Source organism: Sinohyriopsis cumingii, chromosome 3 (assembly GCF_028554795.1).
Source record: "Sinohyriopsis cumingii isolate HCF-2022 chromosome 3, ASM2855479v2, whole genome shotgun sequence".
Taxonomy (NCBI): domain Eukaryota; kingdom Metazoa; phylum Mollusca; class Bivalvia; order Unionida; family Unionidae; genus Sinohyriopsis; species Sinohyriopsis cumingii.
In genome coordinates, this window is record NC_142963.1 from 116,463,639 (window position 1) to 116,484,036 (window position 20,398).

The following is a 20,398-nucleotide window of genomic DNA, read 5'->3' on the forward strand; positions in this document are numbered from 1 at the left end:
TAAAAGAAAGAAACTTTAGTGACTGAAAACAAAATATTTCACATCTGAGGAGGATTTTTTTTTCCTTTCTCACTTACCAATATTTGCATAAATGTTAAAAGTAATTTCAATAAGAAACAATTTTTTTTTTAAAATTGAAAACTAATCTCCTTATTAATAATACACTATAATTGTCAGCGATTCTAACATATTTCACGAAAACTTACAGACTGTAACAAACGGCCTACTGCAAAACAAATAGCAACGCTTTTACGCTTTTATTGTAACAACCCACCCCCCTTATCCCTCCTCGCACATTCACCCCATCCCTTGATGGTGACTTGATTGTACTCTGGAATCCTTTACACATATTATGTTTTCCAGTTGTGACTGCAAAAAAAAATGTTTGGTTAAAATAGTTGAATGTATCTCAAGAATTTGAACTTTGGATGCAGTTAACCTTTAGCCCCTGCCAGGGACTTTAGAGCGGGAGCCAAGAACATTACCCCTTTTGCAGATAGCTACCGCATGACCAATATAATTATAAAGTATCACGGTTTACAACTATCGATTTAGGTTAGATATGGTTAAATAACAGATGGACGACGGAGAGTATGATACATAATGCTATTTAAATCGTGGAGATAATGGGATAGGACTTAGTGGATTTGTTTCCTGCTGGATTTGTTTCCCGCGTATTTGCTAGCAAAGGTGTATAACAGACTGAAGTAGCTGATTTCTTACTTTACCCAATTTGCTAATGTCCGCTGTTGTACGGTTTTATGATTTGCTGTGTTTTGTGTATTTTCTTTTTCCGAATGCAAAGTAAAACGCAGAAAAGAGTGAAGAAAAATAAAAAGCTCGTTGTTATATTTAAACCTAGCATTCGTACATGTCCGGTGACCTTGCTTACCACTTGACAAAGGGAGTGACCACATAAATAATTACATTTCTTTGTCGTAATGTTAACGTTGTCTGCTGACTCCAGTCAAAACATACTATTGTAATTCACTCCAATGAATTCTTAAAATTATTACTTTTCCAAAATTCGTTAGTTCACGGACTAACATAAAATAAATACTGCTATTAAATAGAAATAAAAATAAACATAAACATTTATTTTGAAAAGTTAATTTGTAAATTAGCCCCATTGTTGAAACGGTGACACACGTATGAGTAAATAACGGAAATGGTTGATTTTGTTTATGAAGACAGACTAGTGTTGGCTTGAGTTGGTCTAAGGGCAAAAACTCGTACATGTCAGGAAGGACTAAGTTGCTTACCTTGTAGCATAGCGACGCGCAAACCAGATCATGACCATATTTTAACATTATTGATTTTCCTTTGTTTCGTTTTTTATATATACAAGAAATCGGTGTACGCCGGGTAAAATTTAACGAGTCATACACCATACTGGAGGTGAAATGTTTGATCACTCAAGTGAAAATAAAGGAAGTCAACTGATCTCTAAAGGTAAATTATATCTAAACTTGCATTATACCAAATACACTCGCAACGTGCATGTTTTACACACTTTCTAGCACGTTTGTCCAAAATAGCTGCCAGCACTAGGGTATACCTGGAATTACAACACCACCACCAGTTCACCAGCTAACGAACGGAAAGGTAAAACGCTTTCACGGAACGTTGGTGACATTGTTTCGAAAAGCATGTGCAGACCATGAAAACGAACGAATGTTTGTATGTGTGTGTGATGTGATGTGATTTTGATTTTTAACTTAGCTTTAACAATTTTTCAGTCATATCGCTACGATGTCTGAAGTGTGACAGTTTATAGTGATGTTTAGCATTGGGGCATCATGCCTCAGACATGTAGCATGATATCCCACCCAGTCACATAATCCTGACAACAGGCCGACCAGTCCTAAGACTAACCTCTTAATGCTGAGCTCCAAGCGAGGTAGCTGTTAGTACCATTTATGTAAGTCTCTGGTATGACTCGGCCGGGGATCGAACCCACGACCTCCCGCATCCGAGGCGGACGCTCTAACTACTAGGCCACCGGAGCGGTCAACGAACGAATGGGATGAGATGCAGCATGTACGTGTATGTCGGAGGCATCATGCCTACAATACATACGTTCTAAAAAGAAATCAATAATTTAAAATGGTTAACTTTTCACAGGGCTTACAAACGCACATGGCAACAAAACTGCATTACATTTTGAAGTATTAGTAAAAAAAAAATGATTAAATTTGGATTGATATTAAATCTTGTCCTGAAAAAAAAAGAAACCAAAAACAAAACATAACAAGCTATATGATGGAAATGGCAACTTACCTAGCACTATTATTGTTAGCGGAGTCGGAAAATGCTGTCTGTTTGGAATTCATTTTGAGAAAGAGAGAGATGGATAGAGAGAGAGAGAGAGAGAGAGAGAGAATTTTCGACACATTTTTATATAATATTTACAATATTCTTACAATGTGGATAAATTGATTGTGATTACACTTTTTTTAATTCAAAAATGCTCTTTAAAAAAATACGCTTGTAACTGATTTCTAATTTTTACTTATTTTCTATATGATTTCTCTCTCTCTCTATTTCGATGGATGGATGGAAAGATAGATAGATAGACGGATGGATGGATAGATAGATAGATAGATAGATAGATAGATAGATGGACGGATGGATGGATAGATAGATGTATGTAGGTACAGCTTTCTGAAGACAAATGTGATTATACTTTTACCGCTAGCACTTTATTTCTCCATTAATCATCAGCAAAAATACCTAAACTTTAGAATTAAAACGTTAGAAAAAATTCAATAAATATATCATATACAGTTATTATGTAGAACCATGAATCAAAGTCGATAAAAGATACTTTACCAAGGTAAATATCGTAATTATATCACGTATTTAGTTCTTCCTTCTCATTCGCTGGGAAGCGTTTTTTGATGTATGAGTAAAGGTAATATCAAGTAAACAACGAATCAATACCTTTGATTAATTTGCACCAATATACGCAAACTCGGCTCTTTTAGGTGCATGCAACCAAAAATGTATAGCATGAATCCTATCGTACTGCAGTGGCTGAGCCACAACTACTGCTAATACTACAACTACACTAACCACCACCGCCACCAGCAGCAACAACAACGAACAATTACTACAACTACTCATCGGTAAAAGAGGAAGAAGAAAAGATAAAACGAAAGAAGATGAGCCTACTGTGTTCAGATTCAATACAATGTATCTTGTGAAGTGAAACTTTGCTTTATTGTTTAAAAGCAGCTGAAATTGTCAAATGAACATGAATCTGATCAGACTAATAAAAATGCCACTGTAACCCTAAGAAGTCAAATGGAAATCAAAACTTAAGGCATTTAACTAATTAGCCTCGATTAATCGATCGCGCAGCTCGCTTTGCACATCTGCAGTCCTGGGTTCGATCCCGTATTCAGACATGTGCAAGGGTTTGTGGTCCATTATCAAAGGTTCATGACACTGTTTTCGAAATTCCCCCAACCTGAAAAAGAACACATTGATCTTACATTTGGGTCTCTGAGAGCGCAAAAGGCAGAAACTGTTATAACTTGAAATGTGGAATAGACAGTCAGTAAGGTTAGTTAAAAAGAAACACATGGCCCTTACACAAATTCAACGTCGTTAAATCGAGCAATGTTGGCGATACATATTAAACTATGTGTAAAATGTAATAGAGGCATGATATAAAAAAGAATAAATATTAAAAATTGAAAAAATGTTTTTAAGATGTCATATTTTAACAAACTTTAAAAAATTTTATATATATTTTTCCCCCGTTTCACATAAACAACTGAGGAATTGACAAATGTAAATTCATATGCGGGCCGCGAGGTCGAATGTTGAAACAGCATTGGAATACATTCTTTTAGGCACAACCATTGGTTTCTGTTGTTTGGCGAATATTTATGAATATTATTCTAATCTTTTTTTAAAGCTTTTCAAGATGGTGGAGCAGGCTCATTTTAGCAAGTTACTAAAAGCTCTTCAGCGACTTTGGGAAGAGCAGTTACTGCTCGACATAACTTTGACAACGACAGATGACCACACTGTTCGGATTCACAAGCTCATTCTTCTTCTCTTTTCCAAACACTTCCAGACGCAATTCCAGACTACGCAGACGGATGAAATTAATGTAGACGTCAATCTCTCTGATTTAAAGTCAGTACTTTATTATCTATACAATGGCGATGCTTCTAAGCTGGATATGAAAAACTTGCCACAGCTTTTACGCAAATTAAAGTTGGATCTGCTTACGGATGACATGCAAGGGAAGGAAGGAAAAGGGAAGAAAGTACAGGATAGCTCTTTATTGGAACTTGAGGAAATGTATCTCAGATATCTCACGTTTGAGGCTGAGTTGAAAATGCTTTACAATACAAGATCTTGTTGGGACGTGACAATAATGGTGGAGGGAAAAACATTCAGATGTCACAAGGTCATTCTGTCAGCCCTATCGTCGTATTTCGAACTCATGTTCTCATCAGGCATGCGCGAAAGTCGAGATGTCGTCATTTGTCTGCAGGGGGTTGAGAGCGCCATCTTCGCATCAGTTCTTTGTTACATATACACAGGGAGAATAACTATTACAATTGACAATGCACAACAGCTGATATCCACTGCCGTTTATCTCCAAATGATCTCACTGCAGGAACAGTGCGAGACTTTTCTATCTCGACACATAGATGTTGTCAATTGCCTGGACATGTGGGAACTGGGTAGGACATATCACTGTCCCCGCCTCACAAGAGACTCATGGGAAGTCATCATCGATAATTTCAACCACATTCATCAGTCCAAACTGATTTCATTGGAAAAAAAGGATTTCTTGTCCCTCATCACGGATGATAATCTAAACACCGATAGCGAAGAACGAGTATGTAGGTTAGGTCTGATATGGTTAGAGAAAAAACCTTCCAGGGATAAACATTCTGTTGATATTGTGAAAGCTTTTCGTTTTCCATTCTTAGAGTCAGCATTTATTACTGGGTTTCTACAATCGCATGATATTATTAAGAAAAACAATGAGTGTATGGAAATAGTTTCAAAACCACTTGAGGATGTATCAGAATCGTATTCACAACGTTCTATCTCACTTTTACCACGAAAAGAAAAGGGCTTCATTGTTTTGAAATCCAGCTCATACGGAAAGGGAATAGAGATCGGATTTTACAGTTTGGGGCAGGGTAAGTGGTTTGCTCTAACCCCATTAAAATCTCGTTACACCGGTTGCAACTTTGCCACTTGTTTAGCTGGAACTAAACTATATATAAGTGGCGGGACACACAAACCAGAAGCTTGCCTCTACTTTGACATTGAAAAGAATACATGGTTCAATATGCCGTCATTACAGAGAGGGCGCTCAGGCCACAACATGGTCGTCGTGCAAAACTGTCTCTACGTGCTCGGTGGAACGGCAGGTATTACTGTTGTGGCAAAAGACGATATGCCCATTGTAGAAAAACTTTTTGTATGCGAGGAAGGCACAAATTGGGAATCTTCATCAAAGTTAATGATCAGCGTCTCCGATGCAGCATGCGGTGTTATTAACCATAATATCTATCTTCTTGGCGGAACAATAAACAATCAACCGGGTATCTACAGCAAGGATATCCAATGCTTCGACACCGAGACAAATACTTGCTGTATCCTTCACCGTCATCTTCCTATGCCTACGAGTCTGGCTGTAGCCACGTCCAAGTTTTTGGACATCTTTATGATTAGTCCGAGAGGAGAGATCATTCACTTTAGAGAAGATAATGTTCCAGCCGTCGTTGGAAAAATGCACAATTCTAGCATGATAGGCTACGGTGTACTTTATCACGAAAACTCAGTATTTTTACTGGGTGGATCGTCCAGCATCGTAGAGTCTGATACAGTGTACAAATATGATCTGAAAACAAATGTGTGTACTCAACAAAAGCAACTAAAACTTCCTTTCCGAAAAGAATCAAATCAGTTGTTTGCGTCAGTAACTCACGTCAGCCGATTGTTCCTTACACAGCTACTCTCGACGACGGAGGGCAAAAAGATTAAAAAAACCCCTAGATAAATCATCTTAATGTAAATATAACAAAGAAAATGTAGTTTTTCCAGGTCAAGAATATTGTACGAGATTATTATTATCATAACCAGGTTCATATATTGAGTCTCTATCCGACAATAATAGTCTTACTGAATTGTAAGAACATTAGCTATTTCTTTATCTCAAAATACCTAGTTCTGTTCGCCCAATGCTGCACGAGCAAAGTGCTTGCAATGCGAAATACCCTTAAACTCTTTGGCCGTGGATTTCACTATAACCAGGGTACTTACAGAGTAAAATCTGACTGTATTAGCACGCTACAGCCAGTTTTGCTAGGAAGCTGTTTACTTCCCAGAAGGTGTCCTGACCAAAATAAAACCTGTAAATCAAAATATCTAACAGCGGGCTCTGCCCAACCAAACCATTTATTGATTTTATGTTGAGAAATACATAAAACCAATAACCTTTACGGGAGCAATCTTCAGCTGTAGAAGTATGCGAAATATAAAATTGCATTCTTTTTTTTTTTACGCTATCCGTGTTATGTCATAGAATTGTTTTATATATTGGACGTTCCAGTTTATATTCTAAATTGTACAGATAGTCAAACCTATGTCATATAACGCCATGCTATCAGATAGACTTTAGTCTGTTTATGGTTAGTCATTTTATAATTGAACCGACAAATTTAATTCATTTATACGTTGCATGTATTAATTGATAAGAAATGTTCTTATAATTCGTGAGACCATTCTTGTTGGATAGAGACTCAATGTATGAACCTAGTTATGATAATAATAATCTCGTAAAGTATTTCTGATGTAATGATTTAATATGTATCGAAGCAAATTCATGTGAGCGCATGCGTAACGTATATCATTTCATTTGTACTAAACCGTGTCTTGTGTACTAAACGGCATCAGGCATTATAATTTTAGGTGATTTGTGATGGAGAATAGTAGAATTGGGGGTGGATGTGTTCCGTGTAACTTGTAAGCTGCTGTCGATGGTGGACGGTATTGGTTTACTCGCAATGAGAGACCATAACTTTGGGATCAAGGGTTCTGCAGGGACTACGGAGGCTCTCGAGGGACTGGGAGGGGCTGGGCATTAGTGATGGTTCCTTGACCATTCGACGAGAGCGGTGGAACTGGAAATAGGTCGTGATCGTCAACATGATATTACGAGTTTCATATGTTCCATTGATGGATCAATAAGTCAATATAAATGTAGGAGTGAAATCAATAATTGAGTATACCACATGTAAGGAGTGAAATCAATAATTAAGATCACAATAGGAGTGGAAATCAATGATAGATGCATCCTACTTGTGGATGAAACATTATTCATATATTTGTACAAATTCTGTACTTTGATACCCTTGGTGATATATAAGCTTTGTTCATATTTGTGTGTAAATTCTAAACCAGTGGCTGTGCAGGGTGATAGATGCATATCGCAATTGTTTAATAGTTCCATATGTCCATTCTTGTTTTATGACATGCTCTTATTAATTCCAGATAGGGACGATATCATTTCCTTATATCGGACGTTTAACTTGGTACACATCATTGTTAAATCCATTGTTGCACTTAATGCGCATGAGTATGGTGTCAGATTCATTCCTTCGCTAAATTCAGTCCTAACCCGGATTCATCCTGTTACATGTATCTAAGTGCATCAGTTATATAATGTTTAAAAATGAATATAGTTTTGAAACAGCCTTGGTTACTCTCCAAGCAGGCAAGCTATTTTTTGTCGTTTCTGTTCTAATAGTCATATAAGTTTGCTATTTTTTCAGTATTGATAGGGTCTGAGATGCTCTGCCTTTAGTGACAAACATAAATGGGGTGATGAGCTTCACTATGGTTTCAATTATACGTCTTTCTAAATGTTTACTATGCATCTACACATTAACCCAAACACTGTTAATTTATACCCTTATGAGCAGTACAGATACATTTGTACCAATTGGAATAGCACAATTTTGTAAATTTGTTTTGTCAAACCTAACAAATGATTATGTTGATTTCCACTATTCACCTTATTTCTTGAAATTGTAGAAACCGCATTTATTCGCTTATACGCCGAGTCAAACAGGAAACAACAAATATCCTGATCTGCCGTAGCATAATGCGCCTTCAGATCAGGGTATATGATGTTTATTCTGCTGATTACTCTTAAAAAACTGCACTGACCAGTATCGTCCGGCGTTTATGCGAAGACAGATCTGGATATGTGCAGTTTGCAGTTGGACTCGTCTTATAAGTATATACGGTATTTCATATACTTTTACGCATTCGTTACACTAGCCATCGAGAGACTATAGTGAGAAAAAAAATGTCTTCAACTTTTGAACTTTTAGCACGGCAAATTAGTCATATATTTATGAGTTTTCAAAACAAATTGACACATATACTTGCTCCTTTACATGCAATATTCGGATACTTCGATTATTTTCAGTTTTTGCACAGCTAAATGTAAAAATACTGCTTGATTTTAATACAGAGAAAACAAGCACAAAAGTCATTCATATTCAATGCACATACACATACATGTAGACAAGGAAAGGTTTTCGTGATAGTATTGCTTACTAATCCGTGCAAGCTATTCACGAAGGGATTATATAAATTATCTGATACGTAAACTTAATTCATTTAACACGAACAAGATGCGTACAGAATAAATTGTAAGAGTGATCTTTTTTCCACCATCAAGTACCTGGATTTAAGTCATCTTTATTTCCGTGGTGAGTAAGTAATGAACGCAAAAGCAACGTTTAAACGTGATTTGGAATGTATATTGAAGGGTGTCGTTGCATTCGGGTTTTAGATGAATAAATAACTTGCATAATTTATTACGTGAAATTCTTCACCTTGTGATGAAAATTCTGTCTTTTCGAATGACTTCCCTTCGGCAATATACCAGTGACCTTTGAATATTTTCTTGGGCGGTAGCGATAAGTCAACTAAGCGGCGCTTGGATTGCAATGGGGGTTGGGGTGAGGAATCACTAATGCCGCTTTCCTGTCCTTTCTATTTGATTTGGTCTCTATATTAGGAAAGGTGATTATTAAAATCGTTATATTTTCACTGTAAAAAAAATTGTTATCAAATTTTGAATGAGATTTGGCCTGAAATTGGTTGCCCAAACAGATGCCCCAAAACACTTTGGATAACTCTTTAAAAGATCAAAAACTGGGAGGAGTGGAGAAAAGCGCCTTCATCTATCATACACAAATATAAATAAATTGTCTTCCTTATGTTTTATTTAAATAAAAAATTAGTTTAATTTGATCCCTTTTTTATCTAGACTCTGAACATTGACGGAGGTAGCTAAGTGCACACATACTAAATTGGCACCGCTCCGGTGGCCTAGTGGTTAGAGCGTGCGCCTCGGATGTGGGGGGTCATGGGTTCGATCTCCAGGCGAGTCATACCAAAGATTTATAAAAATGGTACTAACAGCTGCCTCGTTTGGCGCTCAGCATTAAGAGGTTAGTGCTAGGACTGGTCGGCCTGGTGTCAGGATAATGTGACTGGGTGGGACATCATGCTACATGTCTGCAGCAATTACGCCCCAGTGCTAGACCTCACTATAAACTGTCACACTGCAGACATCGTAGCGATATGACTGAACAGTTCTTAAAGCTACGTTAAAATTCTAAATCACACACACACACACACACACACACACACACACACACTAAACAATGACTTTTTACCTATGTTAAATGCAAGTCTCCAATCTATCCGACGATAATCACTATTGACTTGTCTTGGATAGCAGTCCTTATACAATCTAGGCTACCGGTTTGTAACCTCAGCTAATAGAAATCGTCAAACGTGACTGTTATTTTACCCTTTTATGCCCTTACAGGACTCTTGGTACTAATGACATTGAAGAATGGGAACCAGTCTGGAAAATGGGTGAAGATAAAATAGGGTATATGTGCGTTTGATTGGCCAGGATTGGTTGATAATGACAGTTAGATTTTTGTAAAATTAATTTTTTGAGAGCTTATCATAGTTGTAACTAAAAAAATTAGAGACATTGTTTTATTGATGGAATTTCAGTCCATTAACAGATTTGAGTTTGAACATTCATTGCTGAAATTAACACCTGACTCTTAGGTGCGGAATTGAAAGCACATAGATCCAGAAAATGTCGCGGGTCATATGCTTTTCTCTACACAGAAGTTGTCATCCAGGATGAATTTATTCTGATAAATATAGGCTTCTTCATGAGCGCTTATAAATTTAAAGTTATTGAATTTTTAATATCATGCTGTTTGCATAGATTTACTATGGGCACTGAATTGGTACCGTGAGTCAAACAGAGAGCTACAACAACACAGTGATTCTACATATGCACGTACAATAATACCTATGCAACCATATGGTTCTGTGTGTGGATAATAAGCAAAATTAACACTCATTGTATACTTCAGAGTGACTTTCAGTTGAATATTAAACACACATTCAGATATGGCAAGTGTTGCCAAGTAGGGGGCCGGGAGTGCAGTGTGGAGAGTGTGAAGATTTGACTATGCTAGGTGAAGTGTTTTGCACATTTGTTAATATCTATGCAATCCTGTCTATAAAGTTTATACAATTTACCATTTATAGTGTAACTGTGGATAGGTTCAGATATGATCGCTTAGGTCCCTACCACCATCATTAATGGTGATGGGCTCTTATGTTCCAAGAATTTAATTCAGTTTCAATTAATTTGAAACTTCACAATTTGTATTTTAATTGTCTTATGGCTACCTGACTTTCGTTTTAAATTGTATGTGTTTTGTGAGATTGTTTAGGTAATTTCTGTCATTTTAATCTCTTTTTCTGTAATAATGCATGTACATATAGATGGCCGCCTTGACCTTTTACTCGTTAATTAGATAATATGACAAGGCTGGTAATATATTTCAATCTTAAATTGAGAGATAAATGTTGGTAGTAAAAATGATGACACTTGATTTGACAGCTTTATTTTAATATTTTTTTGGTGATTTTCTTAAATAAAGCTTAAATATTTAAATGTTGCTTGAAATGCGTCATTGTTATATTTGATAAACATGAATTTGCAATATAATTTAATATTCACTATTGTTATCTTTTACGAAAAGAACTAAGCGAAATTTTTTACCTATGTATTGAACTACTTAGGTCTGGCTAGAAAATCAAGGGTGGAGATACCAGTTGTAGTACGGGTTCTTCTTTTGCACTACGTAAGATCATGGAGGTTGTCTCCCTTGGATCAAATCCAATCGGCAGAACAATACTATTGCTTCTCAGCCATCTGGAAAACCAAATGTAAGAGTAATTTGATTTATATATCTCTATTATGGTTTGTGTATACTTGCTTTATATCCATGCATCCATGTTTTGTAGTAATAAAGCAAATTGTTATAATTTATAGGCGATAATTACAATTGTACGTGCCTGAAAGAGTTCGTTTTATTTAGCTGATCAATTATAGAATGCATTTTTGAGCTGTTAATATTCGTTGAAATTGAATTATAAAGATCTCGATATAAACAGAAGCTTACTGGATTTTGTCCGAAAATTTCTAATTATAGAACAGGTATGATGTTTGTTTCTTGCGCACTAGAAAAATGTGGGACCGACATAGTGTGTGTGTGTGTGTGTGTGTGTGTGTGTGTGTGCAGAAAAAAAGAGTACTATTAAAGTTAAGATATTCTGAGTAGCGGCGTTGAGAGTGATTTTATTTCAATGTAGTTGATTCGCATTTACATCAGATCTCTCCCAACCATCAAACATTGACTGAGAAAGGATTTTCAAACAAGTGATCAATATTGAATCCCTTGCATCGCTACTATCGCGAAATGGAATTAGATAAAGTAAACCCAGGGGCCGCATCAGGTCAAGTGTTTTTTTCTTCGTGTATGTAAGGGGGGGGGGGGAGAAGAGGTTTCAAAAAATTTCAAAAGGGCCCTGAATTGCATCGAAAGGGCACCAAAGCAAAAGTCTGTGTTTATATTTACTCAAAGTGAGAATAATAACCGATAAACGTAAGCAAGAATTAAACGATGGTCACATTTTAAATGACCAGTGACAATACGTTTGTGTGTGTGTTTTTTTATTTTAAATTTGGTTTCTTTTTTTTTCCCCACCCCACCCCGATTCCGGCCCTGAAATGGATATTGTAAACGCTTTCATATGATAAAGTAAACTGAAATATTAGTTATGTGATCATAAGTGTAAAAATTCGTAACGTCACAAAGTCAAAGTTAGATTTTTTTTCAATAGGGGCATATTTTAATTATAATTCAAATACAGGAAAACACCAAATTCTGAAATCAAACTTTTCTGACAGAACACTCTCAATCAAAACTTTCGTTACATTCCTCATTGTTCAGTGTCTAACATATAAGAAATTAAAGCGACTAATTCCGTCTTGTCGTTATTATTGTTTAACTGTTCTAATTATAAGCTTTGATCTGTCGAGGATCAAATGCTGTTCTACCTGCTGTTCTCACCTGGCTAAATATGATAGTCTTTGGATACAAGACAGCAAAATGCTACTGGCGATTTTAGGTATTTCATTTCGACTCGCCAATGCTGAACATTTCATTTGTATTTCTGAACTTGTAATTCCCGAAGAAATCTCAATACTACTACTACTACTAATAATAACAACAACAACAACAACAACAACAACAACAATAATAATAATCATTTTAAATAATAATAATAATAATAATAATAATAATAATAATAATAATAATAATAATATTAATAATAATAATAATACGAAAATAATAATACTCCATATTTATCCATGATGGCATAGTTAACGAACAGCTAGTTTATATTATGTCTCTACACATAAAACAAATATATAAGAAATATACATGTAATTAGTACAGAATCTATTAGGCTGGCATCAACTGCGTAATGGGATACAAATATAACAGATGTTAATACACACTATACAAGGTCACTTTTTATTTCCCCTTTTCAGAGACAACGATATAATCATTGGACAATGGATACAAAACATAGGAAAATGACTACAAACATAGGAAAATGGATCCAAACAGAAAAATGGATACATACATAGGAAAATGGATTCAAACATAGGAAAAGAAGAGAAAAATGCATTAGCATAGATAAACATGGGATAAGTCACCTATAAGAGCTGGTTCTTTTTGAGGATTCTCATAGCACAATATTTATTGTAAAGTAACCTTAAGAAACGTAATACTTCATTATTGCATGCGTCATCATTAATTTTGTATTATAACTAATATTTCGCTTGCAGCTTAATAAATAGCGTGCAAGAAGATGCGACTATCGTGTTTTTTTTTTGTTTTTTTTTTGTACGATCACGCGTCCAAGTCTTGATAATTTGAAACCGCTCTTGTTGTTCAGAAAATAGTCCACATATTACTGATGCAGAGAACACCGAAGCATACATTATACAATTTCTTAATATTTCGGGCTCGTCTAAACCGATTCCATTGGGAAATTTCCTACCTAGGAGACGTTGAATAAATTCATCATCTGATAAATTATTTATAATACGTGTCCAAAATATTTTTCTTTTTGTCGCACAGTGCATTGACAACAAATAAATAATTGTAGAATTTGGCACAGCAACGGCTTAACATGTCCATATCAGATCGTCAATATTTCAACATTTCTTACTAGAAGTCAAACGGAGTTTAATAGTGAGTTTGGTACCATGTGTAGAATGCTCAATTTTGTTCTGTCAAGGTCGAAATAGTGAACTTCAGACAAACGCTGAAACACCTGTTACTTGCCTGAAAAAGAATGTAAAATAACCTTTGCAATTTGTATCATTCCAAACGTTTTAGGCATTCTGCACATCTCACAAACACGATGAGCAAACAAAAATAAGAATGTGAATGCCAGTCTCGTTCAAAAAAAATTCACTGGTTTCGTTTTCTTCTTGTGCTGGGCTCCTTTTAAGTCTTGCTCCAGTCGTATTTTTGGATGTAGCATTGGAGACGCACACCCCGCACTACTAACCTACTCAATCAGAACTCTGGTTTATCCAACCGCCATTATTTAACACGTTTCCCTACAGGTTTGGAAAATTCTAGTTTTCCCTTTCCAATACAAATACCGATCTCTCCAAAGTTTCAACTTATGACAAATAGTATCAACAGTGCAAAAGCTGTTTCTGCAACCTTTAAAACCTTGGCATTTTGATAAACCAAACCCAGCCTTCACCCCTGTCTAGTTGCGCCTGACAGTTATCAAATGAAACCTCATTAAAAATCAATCCAGTCCCTACCTGATGCACCTAAGTACAGTATCCTTAAACACGTCACGAATTTAACGCGGTGCCTATTCGCATACAACAGTTGAAAATTATTGCTATATGTTACAATGCCATTTGCGAAATTAACTTTGTTACACTAAGCACCACGATATCTTTCTCCGAAATGAATGCGTTGCTCCTGATTGTGAATCCTTAATCACATTTCTCAGAATAATAAATATATCCGAAAGATTAATTGATAATGGTAATAGCATCTAAAGTCTCTTGATGATGCTACACATGCATGCATGTTCCATTTAGAAAATCTGGTCCTCGAAACACGAGAGTTTCGCGAACGACTTGAATTTACGCTTTGAACGTATTAGGAGGGCCCAACACAGATTGAAGTCTGCATTTCAGGAATGCCACACACCGTTCCCTTTGAAGTGCATCTATGCTCATAAATTAAGTAACATCAAAAAGCAAACCCAACAAATTTTGTAAAACTTAACAAATAATTTAATTATCAAAGTTATAAATGAATTTGTGAGAGGAACGTACAGTATTATGAAGTGAAATCAAAATAATCCTGAAAAGGTCTATTAAAGACCAAAAAATCAAATGTTTCCAATAAATTTCAAAAATGGAAATATACTCTTCTGCCAAGAATCGTGACGTTGTCAAAATGGCATTGTCCAGAACTCTTTGAATAATTCTCAATAGTTCCAAAATAAAATTATAGTCCAATTAGCACTTTCAATTTCCACTGAACAGTCCAAACAAATGTTTTTTCTCTCAAATAATATCATAGTGCAACAAAAAACACGTCTGCAGACTTGATGTTACAACAAGAACATAATAAATAAGAAAGACTCCAGAGTAGGAATGATTGCTCAGTTCTCTCCTTATATACACATTCAAGAGTATTACGACTATATGTCGCAATATAATCTATGTGACAGAGCTTTTTACTCAATCTAATATTTAAAAATACCTATTCATGTGACCGAACTCGTCCACTTAGAATTAACATAATTCTTCTAAGATACTACCTGACCGATCTGTTCAATTGGAGAAAGGTCGAATCTCGTAAATATATTTGCTAATAATTTTGTTATCAGTAAATGTCATCACAAATGTAAGCATCTAAGCAAAAAGAATGAACTTAATTCTTCTAAGATACTACCTGACCGATCTGTCCACTTGGAGAAGGCCGAATCTCGTAAACAAATTTACTAGTCATTTTATTATTAGTAACTGTCATCAGATACGTAAGCATCTATTTATAGATTCTATGCAATTTTACGTTTTTTAATATCTTAGAATAGACCCTATGCACTTAGAATTCCATCTATTGATAACCACTACACTTTACAGCAATGAATTTTTTTTACACAAATTAGCCAAAATCATGTAAAATGAGTTACAAAAATTTAGATATCCATAACAGGGAGCCACTGAACGACTTTCGTTTTTAGTGGATATGGACTCCTCTTGGTCTTGCAGCAGAAGTTTAGTATTGGTTCAGAGTTATTCATGTCATCAGCAAAATTATTGGCATGCACTTGTAGTAACGTACAAGGAGACATCAAACGTTTTCGTCATCCCTTGGCTTCTTCATCATCTGGTTTCTTCTCAGCAAAGTGTGTCGTTACAGCTTGATTCCAGACTTTGATTTGACTACGTTTTACAAAATCGCGCCCTATATATAGAGATATCGCGAGATTTACAAAGAATCTTTCGAAAGTATACTTCAGATAATATTACGGAATCTTCCTCTAGAGATACAAGTCCAGGTTCTTGTTCTGTCTGTCAAAAACATGGATATTGGGCTTCAGAATTTCCACAACGTCAAAGAAAAGGAAAGGCAAGAGAAAAGAGAGACAGAAGTAGAGATACATATTACCATTGTCATGAAAACGAACATTAATCGTCAGGGTGTCCTAAGAAAAAAGAGAACAATTTACAGAAGGAGGAGAGTTCTTCAGAAACAGAGAAAGAAGAACCCATACCAGTCAAGAAATGCAAGAAGTCAAGACAACTTGGAGACAGTGAAGAAGAAGAGCCATACCAGTGAAGAAATGGAATAAAAAGTGACAGAATGTGAAAGAAATAAACAAAGAAAAATAAAATGGACTTTGTGATATGTTAAGATACTTTACTGAGATTTTTTATTGAAAAATAAAAAATTCCAACACGCGTATCTCTTTGTCTTGACATTTTTGTATGAGTGAGATACTTTAGCGTGTGTGTGTGTGCGCGCGCGCTCCGGCACGCGCGCACACACACACACACAGCAGCAGAGGGGGCGAATCCCACAAAATATTTTGCTTAACAGAGCCTTCTATCGAGGACATTTTAGATAGAGATATTATTTTCACAAAATAAACCCTCCATTCAGAAAAACATGACAAAATGGGCTTTCTCTGCTGACTTGGAAGAGTTATATCGTGAAAATATCCTACCTATACAACTATTTCTTGATACAGGGGTATCTTGCGAAAACACTCGGGGATGTTTAGCCCCCTCTGCTGCTCTGTGAAAGTCCTGGCAGAGTTTGCTTGTCTAGTTAAAAATTGTATCTAACCCAACTCGATACCGTGTTCGAGGATCATGTAAATTTATCGTTACAAATCCATGCGGGGTTGCCTGAGCACGACTAAAGAAATTTCTGAATTTATTTATGTCGATGTCGCCGCTGCACCAAGTCTGATGTGTATTTCGTAACGTGTGTGCATCAACTCCGCTGAATATCGCAAGAATGTTACAGTTGTCCCTGATCACTTTTGGGATTTGTGTATATCGCTGGGTTACATAAATCACATCAGTGTTTTTATGTCTGCCGCGTGAAAATATCCTTGCGGGGTTTGATTGCTTGTCCAACATCACATCATCGTACACGACTAAATTGTTAATTCTCCCATCAATATCATCAATACTTGGTGCTTCATCGATGTCAGTGATAAATTCAATAACATCATCGCCGTCGTTTAACGACTTTACGCTTTCATTAAAATCTTTTAACACGCTGTAGCATCGCTGATCATCCACAGATGGAGCTATCAAATACAACTTATCCCACGCCATCCACTTCATTATTAAATTAAGTAACAACTGCGTCTTACCCGACCAAGATGGGCCTATAATAATCATTCGAATTGAGTTTGGTAGCGCTGAGTTATGTTTGATTGGCTCTCGTCGTTTTGTAGCAGAAAAGTCAGTAATCTCCATTAGATATATTATAAAATAATATGGATTTATATTGTGTGAAATGTAGAGCACGTACCCCAACTGCAGACATAACAACCACTACAACAAAAAATAATCGATCTGCGCTTACAGGCAAGTGTGAACGATGCGGTACAAAAAAAGTTTAAATTTATTCCGTCAGGTGGAGCGCCGAAACCAAAGTCAGCGCCAAAACCAAAGCCAAAATTAAGGTCAAGTAAACAAAAAGGAGGTGATATCGCAGCCAAGTTAGGAAAATTACCAGGAACTCCGTGGGCTAAATACCCAGGAGAAAAACATCTTCCGGGATATAATTACTGTGGTCCTGGAACCCCACTTGATATCAGACTTAATGCCCAAGATCAGCCCAATCCAGGTGAGTATCCGAGAAATGCTATCGATAGCGCATGTCATGCGCATGATTATGCTTACCGAAGTAAGGATTTGGAACAGCGCCATCTCACGCGTTAAATGCCATCACTGATAAATCTTTCAAAGAAAAGTTAGCATCCTGGTTAATAAAATCCGCAATGAAAGGTAAATTAGCGCTAGGTGCTGGTATATAATGGAGTCGATTTATTATTCCCCAAGCGGATACTGGAGGGGTAGCGCAGCAATTAGTAAACTTGCTAAAGCAGCAAAAGTTATGCGAGTTACTGCTAAAAATTGGTTATCCCGACAGGCAATATGGCAAATTTATCTACCGCGTCCTAAACAAATTTACTTTGCACATTTTGATGTTAGTGTGCCAAATGAAGTTCATCAGGCTGATATATTATTTCTGCCACACGATACCATTCGTCGCCGAACATATAGGTACGCATTAACCATAGTTGATGTTGCAAGTAAATACAAGGATGCTGAGCCTTTAACAACTAAAACCGCATCTGAGGTTGTTTCTGCGTTTGAACGAATTTATCAACGAGGTGGTCTGCGATGGCCACAGCTGCTACAAGTTGATCCTGGCAAAGAATTTCAAGGTGCGGTATCATCGTTGATGAAACAACATAACGTCACCATCAGACGAGGGCATACTGCAATTCATCGTGATCAGGCAATTGTTGAGCGATTCAATCGAACACTTGCTGAGCGGTTATTTGGATATCAATACTCGAAGGAATTTATTCAAGACAACAGATCTCGTGAATGGGTCGCAAGATTACCGAGCGTGATAACTGCACTAAATAATGAGATTACTCGAACAACCAACATGAAACCTGCCATCGCGATCACAAAAAAATATATACCCGTGCAACGTGATTCTTCAGCGCAGCCAATACTGGGTGATGTCACTGTAAGATATTTATATGAACCGGGTGAACTTGAAGGTGGTAAACGAAGAGCGACTGATCCCATTTGGAGTATCACTACACACAAGATATCTAACATAACAAGATCCACTGGCAGACCAGCAATCTACAGGTTGGATTCAACTGCTCCTCAACGCGGATTCACACGTGAGCAACTTCAGGTAATTCCCGAGGACACACAATTACCGCCGCGATCACTTAACTAGCGCCAAGGGTGCCAGCCCCCGACGTCGATTACACTCAAGACAGGTCAACATCACATTATCACGTGTATGGCCGCGACTGTTATCTTTTCTATCTACGGTAAATTGTCTTGGATTATTACTCGAATACTGCCATAGCATTATACAATTACAGCTCGCACAGTGATTATTCTGCTGTTGTTTCAGCGCAATGACGAAGTCATCGTCGAGGTCAAAATCGCGATTATTTTTTTTGTCACTCTGTTTGTAACCGGCTAATTTTCTTTTTATTATATCGCTGGCGACTGCGTCGCTGTTGTTTTCATCGCTATCAGTATTAACTCTTCCAAGACAAGTCTTCGCAGTTGAGATATTCTTCTGACTCTGGATACAGCTAAGTAAACTAAATTTGACCATTCGATTCGATCATCAACGATCCAGACAGTTGTATCACTGATAGTTAGTCCTTGAGATGAATGTATCGTCATTGCGTATCCTAGCGTCCACGGGGATCTGTTCATTCTTAGTGCATCTTTGACAGCATTAATATCAACTAACACAATATCATTCAATACTAAATTCTGTTTCCCTGACTGTCCTGGTATATCAACATCTATATTTTGTAACCGCGTATCAGCTGGTCTATAACATAACGGCACTGGCAACATTGGAAACTTTTCTTGTTGTAATTTAAATAACTGCTGTTGAAGTGTGTCTCTATTTATCTTTCTACTTGCCACTATCAAATCGTCTGGTTTCCAGGAGCTCCAAAAGTCTCTCATTGAAGTTTCAGGAATCATCTCGCGCATAATTTTGCATTGAATTTTATTCGGTTGTAATCTGATTAATGTTTTAAATTCCTTCAATGTTGCATCAAGTGCTCTATGATCATCAGACACTTCTTCATAATAATCAACAAAATCCCTCAGACAATCATGTGGAGATACGCCGACAAACGGAGGTGGCTGACCGTGATCGGCGCACATTATCACTGCAGTATTCGCTGTTAGCAGCCAATCAAGAAACGTTTTTAATGTATCTAACGGTACCGTACATATCTCATCCCAAATTATTTTCCCAGGAATATATTTTGTTCCCATTCGATCTGACGTCCATACCCCGCCGCTGTATTTGAAAAAGCTGTGCCAAGTACAAGAATTAACTCCTCGTTGTTTCATCTCCCTGGCAAGCCTGTGTGTAGGTGTTAGCACAATCATATCTGAATTTCGAAATAATTCAATCGCTCGAGTTGTCTAACCAGACCCGCCCGGTCCGTTCAAATAAACGGTTTTGTGTCTGGTGATTGGATCATGCACAGATGGTGCGTTCGACATTTCTGATAATTCTGATTTACAATAATCATCCTTAATTGTAACATCAGCGGATTCACAATATCCATGTGACATCTCCAC

At 36.7% G+C, this 20,398-nt stretch overlaps 1 protein-coding gene across 4 annotated transcripts; it reads left to right on the forward strand.

Annotated features, from left to right (window-relative positions):
• Window positions 1–1,359: 1,359 nt before the first annotated feature.
• LOC149803659 (kelch repeat and BTB domain-containing protein 8-like) lies at window positions 1,360–13,329 on the forward strand. Of its 4 annotated transcripts, none has more exons than XM_089953430.1 (4): window positions 1,360–1,452; window positions 3,926–8,766; window positions 11,182–11,328; window positions 13,001–13,329. In XM_089953430.1, exon 2 carries the CDS (start codon window positions 3,935–3,937, stop codon window positions 6,038–6,040), a length of 2,106 nt encoding a protein of 701 aa, XP_089809556.1. In that variant the 5' UTR covers window positions 1,360–1,452; window positions 3,926–3,934; the 3' UTR covers window positions 6,041–8,766; window positions 11,182–11,328; window positions 13,001–13,329. The 4 variants fall into 4 exon arrangements, with proteins under 4 accessions (XP_089809556.1, XP_089809555.1, XP_089809554.1 ...); XM_089953429.1 differs by having other exon boundaries at window positions 3,926–8,762; XM_089953428.1 differs by having other exon boundaries at window positions 3,926–11,328.
• Window positions 13,330–20,398: the final 7,069 nt, after the last annotated feature.

Bases quoted from the DNA above. Each gene is read 5' to 3' on its own strand.
- LOC149803659 (XM_089953428.1), top strand. From the start codon at position 3,935: ATGGTGGAGCAGGCTCATTTTAGCAAGTTACTAAAAGCTCTTCAGCGA.